Source organism: Orycteropus afer, unplaced genomic scaffold (assembly GCF_000298275.1).
Source record: "Orycteropus afer afer isolate SDZICR_OR568_19922 unplaced genomic scaffold, OryAfe1.0 scaffold00015, whole genome shotgun sequence".
Classification (NCBI taxonomy): Eukaryota; Metazoa; Chordata; class Mammalia; order Tubulidentata; family Orycteropodidae; genus Orycteropus; species Orycteropus afer.
In genome coordinates, this window is record NW_006921602.1 from 3,016,368 (window position 1) to 3,027,605 (window position 11,238).

The 11,238-nt window shown below is 37.6% G+C and overlaps 1 protein-coding gene across 1 annotated transcript in view; it reads right to left on the reverse strand.

Annotated features, from left to right (window-relative positions):
* LRRC49 (leucine rich repeat containing 49) overlaps positions 1 to 11,238 on the reverse strand; it is a 328,583-nt gene that overhangs the window by 189,320 nt on the left and 128,025 nt on the right. The window contains exon 10 of the mRNA XM_042783131.1: positions 9,013 to 9,160. Within this exon, the coding sequence (XP_042639065.1) occupies positions 9,013 to 9,160 (148 nt within the window). The remainder of the gene's footprint in view (positions 1 to 9,012; positions 9,161 to 11,238) is intronic.

The window sequence follows — 11,238 nt, forward strand, 5'->3', positions numbered from 1 at the left end:
CTGATTGCTCTTCTCTTTGGCTTCCTGGGTTTTACCCCTTTCTCCTGCTCTTCCGGCCTGCTACTCTGTGCTACGTCCGTGCTTACCTTCCTCCCGGAGACCTGGTCCCTCTCGGGAGGGTAACAAGGGAGAGTGTTCAGTGCAGATCAGTGAGTAAGCACAAGCCCACCCGTGCTTACCTTACTCCCAGAGACCCGGTCCCTCTCGGGAGGGTAACAAGGGAAAGTGTTCAGTGCAGATCAGTGCAATTCTAGGCATTAGTGAGCTGAAATAGACTGATATCAGGCATTCTGAATCTGACAATAATATGGTCTCCTATGCCAGGAATAACAAATTGAAGAAGAATGGCATCACATTTGTCATGAAAAAGAAGATTTCAAGGTCTATCCTAAAGTACAATGCTGTCAGTGATCGGATAATCCATACGCCTACAAGGAAGACAGATACTACTACTATTATTCAGATTTATGTATCTACCACTAAAGCCAAAGATGAAGAAATTAAAGATTTTTACCAACTCCTGCAGTCTGAAATTGACCAAACGTGCAATCAAGATGTATTGATAATTACTGGTGATTGGAATGTGAAAATTATAAACATAGAAGAAGGACTGGTAGTTGGAAAACCTGGCATTGGTGAAAGAAATGATGCTGGAGACCACATGACAGAATTTTGAAAGACTAATGACTTACTCATTGTAAATACCCCTTTTCAACAACAAAAACAGTGACTATAAATGTGCACCTCACCAGATGGAATACACAGGAATCATATCAACTACATCTGTGGAAAGAAGCAATGGTGAAGCTCACTATCATCAGTCAGAACAAGGCCAGGAGCTGAGTGTGGAAGAGACTATCAATTGCTTATGTACAAATTCAAGATGAAACTGAAGAAAATTAAAATGACCTTGATTATATACTACCTGAATTTAGAGACCATTTAAAAAATAGATTTGACACAAAAAACACCAGTGACAAAAGACCAGATAAGTTGTGGCATGACATCAAGAACATCATACATGAAGAAACAAAAGGTCTTTAAGAAGGCAGGAAATTAAGAAAAGAACAAAATGGATGTCAGAAAAGACTCTGAAACTTGTTCTTGGATGGAGAATGGCTAAAGTGAATGGTAGAAATGATGAAGCAAAGACCTGAACAGAAGATTTCAAAGGGCTGCCGAAGAAGACAAAGTGAAGTATTATGATGAAATGTGCAATTTGGGGTTAGAAAATCAAAAGAGAAGGGCACACTCAGCATGTCTCAAGCTGAAAGAATTGAAGAACAAATTCAAGCTTCCAGTTGCAATACTGAAGGATTCTAAGTAAAAAATATTGAATGATTCAGGAAAAAGAAGATGAAAGGAATACACAGTTACCGTGGCCAAGGTTCAACCATTTCAGGAGGCAGCATGTGATCAAGAGCTGATGGTATTGAAGGACGAAGTTCAAGCTGCATTGAAAGAAATGGCAAAAAATAGGGCTCCAGAAATTGATGGCATACGCATTGAGATGTTTCAACAAACAGATACAGCACTGGAAGTACTCACTTGTTTATGCAAGGAAATTTGAAAGACCAACTGACAAGAAATCCATATTTGTGCCCATTCCAAAGAAAGGTGATCCAGCAAATGAGGAAACTATGAACAACATCATTAATAGTACATGTAACTAAAATTTTGCTGAAGATAATTAAAAAATGGTTGCAGCAGTATATTGACAAGAAACTTCCAGAAATTCAAGCTGAATTCAGAAGACATGGAATGAGAGATATCATTGCAGATGTCAGATAGATCTTGGTTGAAAGCCAAGAATATCAGAAAGATATTTACCTGAGTTTTATTAATTATGCAAAGACATTTGACTGTGTTGTTGTTGTTGTTGTTAGGTGCCATCGAGTCATTTCCAGCTCACAGTGACCCCATGCACAACAGAACGAAACACCGCCCAATCCCATGCCCGCTCCATGATCCCTACTATACTTGAGCCCATTGTTGCAGCCACCATGTCAATCCACCTCGTTGAAGGCCTTCCCCTCTTTCATCAACCCTCCACCTTACCAAGCATGACATCTTTCTCCAGGGAATGGTCCCTTCTGACAACATGACCAAAGTAGGTGAGACAAAGTGTGGCCATTCTCACTTCTAAGGAGAATTTCAGCTGCACTTCCTCCAGGACAGATCTGTTAGTTCTTTTAGCAGTCCATGGTACTTTTAGCATTCTTCGCCAGCACCACAACTCAAAAGCATCAAGTCTTGTTCAGTCTTCCTTATTCACTGTCCAGCTCTCACATGCATATGAGGCAATTGAAATATCATGGTTTGTGTCAGGTGCACCTTAGTCCTCAAGGAGACATCCTTACTCCTCAGCACTTGAAACAGTTCCTTCATGGTTGACCTACCCAGTGCTACACTTTGTCTAATGTCTTGACTGCTGCTTCCATTGGCACCGATTGTAGAACCAAGCAACATGAATTCTTTTACAACCTCAATCTTTTCTCCATTTATCGTGATGCTGCTTATTGGTCCAGCTGTGAGGATTTTTGTTTTCTTTATGTTGAGATGTAATCCATACTGCAGATAGTATTCTTCAACCTTCATCAGTAAGTGCCTCAAGTCATCCTCACTTTCAGCAAGCAAAGTTGTATCATCTGCGTATCTCAGGTTGTTAATGATTCTTCCTCCAATCCTGATGCCACAATTTTCTTCATGTAGTCCAGCTTCTCGGATTATTTGCTCAGTATATAGATTGAATAAGTGTGGGGAAAGGATACAACCCTGATGCATTCCCTTCTCGATTTTAAACCATGTAGTGTCCCCTTGTTCCATTTGAACGACAGCCTCCTGGTCAAGGTACAGGTTCTGCATGAGTACAATGAAATGTTCGGGAATTCCCATTCTTCTCAATGTTATCCATAATTTGTCATGATCCACACAATCAAATGCCTTTGCATACTCAATAAAACACAAGTAAACATCTTTCTGGTATTCTTTGCCTTGAGCCAAGATCCATCCAACAGCAGCTATGATATCCTTTGTTCCACGTCCTCTTCTGAATCCACCTTGCACCTCTGGAAGTTCTCTGTCAATATACTGCTGCAACCGTTTTTGAATTATCTTCAGTAAGATCTTACTTGCATGCGATATTTGACTGTGTGGATTGTAGCAAATTATGGAAAACATTGTGAAGAATCAGAATTCCAGAACACTTAATTGTGCTCAAGAGGAACTTGTACATAGACATAACTTGAACAGAACAAGGGGATATTGCATATTTAAAACCAGGAATGGTATACATCAGGTTTGTATTCTTTCACTATACATATTCAAACTGTATGCTGAGAAAATAATCTGAAAAGCTGGACTATATGAGGAATGCAGCATCAGGACTGAAGAAAGACTCATCAACAACCTGCGATATGCAGATGATACAACTTTGCTTGCTGAAAGTGAAGATGACTTGAACCACTAATTGATGAAGATCAAAGATTACAGACTGCAGTATGGATTACACCTCAAGATAAAGAAAACAAAAATCCTCACAACTGGACCAATAAGTAGCATTATGATAAATGGAGAAAAAAATTGAAGTTGTCAAGGATATCATTTTACTTGGATCCACAATCAACACCCACGGAAGCTGAAGTCAAGAAATATGATGACTTATTGCATTGGGCAAACCTGCAAATGACCTCTGTAGAGTGTTAAAGAGCAAAGATACCACTTTGAAGACTAAGGTGTGCCTGACCCAAGCCATGGTATTTTCAGTCTTCTCATGTGCGTATGAAAGCTGGACAATGAATAAGGAAGACTGAAGAAGAACTGATGCATTTGAATTGTGGTGTTGGTGAATAATATTGAAAATACCATGGATTGCCAGAAGAATGAACAAATCTATCTTGGAAGAAGTACAGCCTGACTGCTCCATTAAAGGTGAGGATGACCAGACTTTCTCCCACGTACTTTGGTCATGTTGTCTGAAGGGACCAATCCCTGGAGAAGGACATCATGCTTGGTAAAGGAGATGGTCTGCAAACCAGGAGAAGACCCTCAACAAGATGGATTGAAACAGTGGCTTCAATGACAGATTTAAGCATAACAAAGATTGTGAGGATGGCACAGAACTGGGCACTGTTTTATATAGGGTTCTGTTGTATATAGTGTCACTATGAGTCAGAACCAACGTGAAGGCCCCTAACAACATCAACATATCACATTCCTGGGAAGAAAGGCTGAATTCTGAAAAGATGTCAACTCTTCCCAAAGTCTAGACTTGATGAAATATAAGTTTCATCCAAAGGAACTTTAAGTAATTCTAAGGATCATGTGAAAGTAAAAATGTTAACAGCAGCAAATATTCCTGCCATTATGGAGCTTATATTCAAAGATGTTTCAGAGTTGGACTACAAATAAATAGATGTATAATGTAATGTCAGGTAGTAATGAATAAGATGAAGACAGACAAATAAAGATAAGGGGCCAAGAGAGGGAAAGGTATTTTAAACAGAATTGTCAGAGAAAATTTCTTTCCAGAGGTGACATTTGAGCACAGACCCGAAGAAATTAAGAAGTGAATCATGGGACTATCTAGGAGAAGAGGGATGAACATTAAGGAATGAACTACAATTATATATAACATGAATAAATCTCACAAATAGAATGTTGAGAGAAAAAATCCAGAGCTCCAAAATGAGAAAAATTCATCTATAGTGTTAGAAACATAACAGTAGTTACCTTTGGGAAGGGAAAAAATAGGGTTTGGTGTGAGGCATTAAGAGGACTTTTCAGGGCCTGTATGACTACGTTTCTTGATCTGGGTATGGGTTACTGAGGCATGGTCACTTAGTGAAAATTCATCATATTGTACATTTACGGGTGGCCATTACTGTATGTATGTATGTTTCAAATTAAAAGTTCACATAAATAGATGGAAATAAATTTTATACTTACTTCTCATATATGGGGTTAATTTCTGGACTCTCTAGAATGTTCCATTGACTTAATTCTATACCAGTCACATACTGATTCTATCACTGTGACTTTACAGTATGTTCTAATATGTGAGAAGCAGACCCTCACTTTCCTAGCCTCACAGTTTTTTGCAGTTTTCTTAGTTGTTCTGGGGTAAAAAATTTACTCTTCCATATGAACATAAAAATAATTTTATCTAACTTTAATGATACACTTGATGGGATTTTAACTTGAGTTGCATTAAATTTATACATAACTTTGGGAAAACAAATATATTTCTTACAAGACTGTATTTGGATTTTAGACTCAACAATTTTTCACCAATTAAATAACAGAAAAAGATTCTATTGTCTGCATCATATAAGGTAATCCACATACTTAATAGAATACTTGCTTAATAGAAACCAATTTAGTTAGTTAACAAGATAAAATGAAACTTGAAGTAATATGGTATTTATCTTTCCTACCCATTTGTTTGGTTCTAGCTTTCTTTTTGATCTCATCAAATTAGTAACTTAAATGTCATTTGAGGAAGAAAGGTTTGACTAAAGGTCAAATGTCTTTAGAGTTAATATTTCTCATTAATAATGAAAAAATTACATTAAAGGAATCCTTGTGAATCCTTCTAGTTAATGGCTTAGTTACAGAAATAATAGACTAATATTGATCTCAGCTTCTTAGCACTAATTTACAGCTTTAAAATTAAAGGTCATTCTTAGAAACTGGAAATCATTTTAAGTTGTGCTTCATATATTGATCACATACATTCTGTAGCTTTCCAAGGACATAAGCACAAGGGGATGAAGAAGCTTCTTAGGCTTATTTTAACCATTTTTCCTTAATTTCAGCTTCTTCCCTCATGTAGTCAACAAGCCCCACCCAAAGGGAGTGAGAAGGGCATCCACACAGGGGAATTATCTGGCTGGGGTGTCCATAACCGAGTAAGGTGAAGAGGGAGATCATGTTGGGGATATCAAAGTCCAAGCAGGCTAAAGAAGGTGCCCACATGGGGAGTAGCCAACCACAGGCAGAAGGAGCCTCAGTAGGGTAAGGGAGCACCCAAAGGGAGTGTAGGATAGGGTAGGGGGTCAGAGTGTCCACTTGAAGGACCATAGCTATGCCTTATCATGGGGTGTTAGAACACATGTGGGATACAGGGACATCTATGAGGGAAAGTGGTAGTGGTAGCAAAGAACGGTGGTTATGTACAGGATGCTTGATCAAATAAGTAAATATACTAAGGATAACAAGAGTCAGGCTTCTCAATGTTAGAGAAGGTAATTTCAAATATGGAAAGGAAAAAACAACACTAAAATGAATCTTAGACTGGAATAGAATGTATGGATGAGAATTCATGGTTTTCAATATATAAACACAAATGTAAATACAAATGTTGATGCATATATATGCATGTATGTATCAATGTAGGGGTTTTTTGTGTGTGTATATATATTCCCTAGTCCTGTCCACTCGGAGGACCTTTGAGCAGCAAACCCCAGTAGCAATGAGCACACCTAATATTCATATCTGTGCTTCTAAATACCATTTTCCACTAAAAGGAACCAGGACTCCTTGACAAAATGGCTAATTCCATGAGCTTGGAACATTTTAAAATCAAACTCACTGCTGGAGCTCTGGTGGTGTAGTGCCTAAGGCACTTGACTGCTAACCAGAGGCTGGTGACTCAAACCCACCAGCCACTCCTTGGAAGGGAGATGGGGCAATGTACTTCCATAGTGATACCATCTCGGAAACCCAAGGAATGGTCACTATGAGTCAGATCTGATTCGATGGCAATGAGTTTGGTTTTGTTTTATTGGAACATCTTGTGACAGAAAGTATGGGAACCTTAAAGAATGATGGAGACATGTCAAAAGGACACAGAAGTAGTTTGAAGCAGCTTCCCTGGCCAAACTGAGGGCAATTTAAGTATCACAATAAATAATGATAGTAATGAATTATAACCTATCGAGTGAAAACAGAAAATGATGAGTTCATACTGACAAGATAAATTAAAAATTTTCTGAGGAATGGGATTACAAATGGAAAGAGCATAACTTCACATGGAGAAACCTGGCAGACATCACCTTAACCAAAGTGAACATCATCAGTAAAGGAACACATATAGATTATATACCACTTGATAGGAATGATATAATGAGAAAAACACAATATCACTTCTCTGATATTTACACCAAAGATCTAGAGACAAAAACTAATCAGAAGGAAACATCAGAAAAACCTGCATGCGGGTCATCCTACAAACCAATTGGCCTGTAATTGTCATGAAAGTCAAAGAAATGACTGAAGAACTACTCCAGACTAATGGTGACTATTGAGACATGACAACTAAATGCACCTATATGCAACATGTAATTCTGACTGGATCGCTGGTGAAATATTAATGGGGTATGGGAATTAGACACTAGCAATTTTTCAATGTTTATTTCCTGACTTTATTGGTTATATTGAGGTTATATAGGAACAAGTCTTAGCTTGTAAAAAATACATACTAAAGTGTTTGTGATTATTGGGGGATTGAGTCAGCAGTTTACTCTCAAATGATTCAAGGAAACAGTTTTTGCATTGCATTTACAACTCTTCTGTCACTTTAAGATTGTTTCCAAGATTCATAATTTTCAAAATTAAACAATAGAGAAGCACGTGTATAAGGATTGCTGCTCTGAATTTTGCAGAACAGCTGGCCCTGCTCCCATCCTAGGTGATCTTCCCCTATTTCCTTACAAGGCAAACAAATTATCACATGAGCAAACTTATACAAAGTAATATTCTGCTTTATTTAAGGCATGGGAGTAGGTAATTTTTACTTGGTCAACAAGTCTTTATTGAACATTATTAAGCTCAACTACATCTCAGCAATGTGTTGGATAAAGAATGGAAGGAAATAAACATTTATAGGACATCACATATGTCAGGCAAGGAAGAAGATTTTCTACACTTAAGGACTATATTTATTAATTGGGTAGATAAGACTGACATATAAATTAACAAGGAGAAACATCCATATATAATTTAGTACTAATTTATATAAGTGGGTTAACCCCATAGATACTAATTTTGATCTCTTCTGGAAGGGCAATTAGAAGTACCAATGAGCTTAATTCAGAAAGACACTGAGATGGGTAAAGTCACCAAAAAAGGACGAAACAGTGTTGACAGTACAGATCTGAACAAACTTGGAGGACAAAGAACTGTATCTCCATCTTGAAGCAAAGAGAGAGGCATAGAAGACCTTTGATATTCATGAATTGATCAATACTTCCAACTATTTTCTAGCCACCCTAAATGTCCACAATATGACATAATCCATAGAATTTTATTGGCTTATTTTCTGAAGTAGATTGCCAGACCTTTCTCATTACTCTTGCCTTAGTCTGGAAGCTCTACTGAAACCTGTCTAGCATGGGTGACAGTCTTGGTATTTGAAATACTGGTGGCAAAGTTTCCAGCATCATAGCAACATCGAAGCCACCACAGTATGACAAACTAACAGGTGGGTGGTAGATTAATAATAATAGCAGCTCCACATAGTGCTTCCTAGGATCCTGTTCTAAGGTTAGCTACTTTACGCATAATGACTCTGTAGGACAGAGTAGAACTGTCTCACAGGGTTTGAGACATTGCTGAAAGGTCACATGGTTAGAAAGTGGTCAAGCCAGGATACACGCTCAGACAGTCTGGTTCTAGCACTCATAGTTATAATCACAGCACACTTATCAGTGGAACTTTTATTTATGCATCCAAAAGTAAATTATAAGTTGGATATTAGGCAAGAATGAACAATAAGCATGATAACTAATTTAAATAGAAGGCCAGGAATTCTTACAGTTCCACAATAAAACTGGGGTTAGAAAGCAGGTGGTAAAACAAACAAAAACTCTGTAATTATAATTATGAAGTATATAGTCATGATAATCTATAGTCCACTAAAATTAAGAAACATTTAAAACAAAGAAGATACACTTCAATTTTCTAATTCACACTAAGGACACAATATGGTGGACAGTTTGGTAGAGTTCTCACCGTGATTCTCTTCATGTCTAGCTGGCGCAGCTGCATCATATTCTGAAGGACAGTGTGTTTGTACCATGACTCTTGAGCTATTGGATTGCCATCAAAAGTGATGTCTGAAAGGGAAGTAGAGTCAGCAAGGCAGGAGACACTCTCAAAACTGCAGGAAACAAAAATTTAAAAAAACACTGCATTATTTTGAGGCCTTCAGACAGTACTTTCATTTTTTAATAGACTATTTTTTAGAACACCATTAGATTTGCAAAAAAAAAATTGAGAAGCTAGTACAGAGAGTTCCCATATATTCAGTAACCAGTCCACTACTAATACTGTGCATTACCCCCCAAAAAAAAACCAAACTTACTGCCATTGAGTTGATTTCTGACTCGCAGAGACCCCCTTTGGGTTTCTGAGGCAGTAAATCTTTATGGAAGTAAATTGCTCAGTCTTCTTTCTATGGAGTGGCTAGTAGGTTTGAACTGCCAACCTTCTGTTTAGCAGTCAAATGCCTTATGCACTATGCCACCATAGCTTCTTACACCTTGCATTAGTATGGTACATTTATCAAAATTAATGAACAAATATCGATACATTTTTATAACTGAAGTCCATACTTTATTCAGATTTTGTTAGTTTTGCCCTAATGTCCTTTTTCTGTTCCAGTATTCTATCCAGGATACCACATTACATTTAGTTGTCATCTCGTTTAGATCCTCTTGGCTGTGAGAGTTTCTTAGACTTTTCTTGTTTTGTAGGATGTCCTTCTACTGGAATTTGACATTTTTCTCATTATTAGATGGTGTCAGGATACATATTATTAATGTAACTTATAACTGTTGATTTTAACCTTGACCACTTGGCTGAGGTAGTATGTGTCAGGTTTCTCCAATGTAAAAGTTACCCCCACTCCCGTGTCCATACTGAACTCTTTGGAAGGAAGTTACTATGAGCAGCCCATATTCAAAGAGTAGGAAATTATGCCCCTCTTCCTAGAGGGCAGAGTATCTATATAAATTATCTGGAATTATTCTTCCCAGGAGATTTGTCTTTTTCCCCTAATTTATTTATTTATTCAATCACTTATTTATATCAGAATGAACTCATGAACATTTATTTTATTCTTTGGGTCATAATCCAATACTACTCTATTTTGTTGTTCAAATTGTTCCAGCTTTGACCATTGGCAGCTCTTTTTAGTTGGTTCTTTTGTTTGCTTAGCACTTCCTTACTTTCTGGCACTTTAAGACGCTCCAGAATCATATATTTGTTTATTTCCTGCCTCAGTTTTAGAATCAACCATTTCTCCAAGGAACCCTGATTCCTTTTATTGGATAATGGTATTAGAAATCAAGATCTGGGTGCTAGACTACTTTTTGACACTACAGTATCATTATTTTCAGGCCCTCTCAGCTGACAAAGCAAGGAAGTATATTTTTGTATACTAACATATGTATATACATGTATCAAATATTTTTCTATGTAATCATCTGTGTCTACATTAGGCTAAATATGAGTTCATACTAATGTCTTCAATTCTACTTCAATGCCAAATGGATCAATGCAGCCTCCTCTCTTTCCTTATCTGTAAATTCCTGTCCCAATAGAAAGACATCTGGCTCCCAATATCTACCATCCATTAAGTTAATTGTTCACTTCCAGTATACAAATATATCACTATCAGAACTGTTAATGCATACTCCATGGAAAATAACTTTCTCAACTACAGGACAGTAATTATGTGTAATTCTTTTTGCATTTTAGTCTTACAGACTCATTTCCAAAGTTACCTACATGAGTACCTTGTTCCCCTACTGGCTGTGTCATGAGAGATCCATTCCTGTCTTTTTTATTTTTTGTTTTCTTCTTCTTTTTTTTTTTAATCGTGATTGGGGTGAAGTTTACAGAGCAAATTCACTTTCCATAAAGCAGTTCACATATACTTTGTCTCATGCCATTGACCACAGTTTACCACAATGCAACAGCTCCCCCCCCACTTCCTCCCCATAGTTACTTCTTCCCAGTGTCCATCCCTCCATACACTACTGCCCCCTGAACTGTCTCCCTGTGAATAAGCAACGCTTCTTTCTCCCATGATTGTTCTCTCCAAGGAGTGTATCTACTTGAGGTAAATGTTCAACTCATGTGCCTGTATTTTGTTTGGCTGGAAACCACAGGTGTGGGTTCAATTCCAGACCTGAAGGGCAGCTAGGAGCCATAGTCTCAGTGGTTCCACCAGGC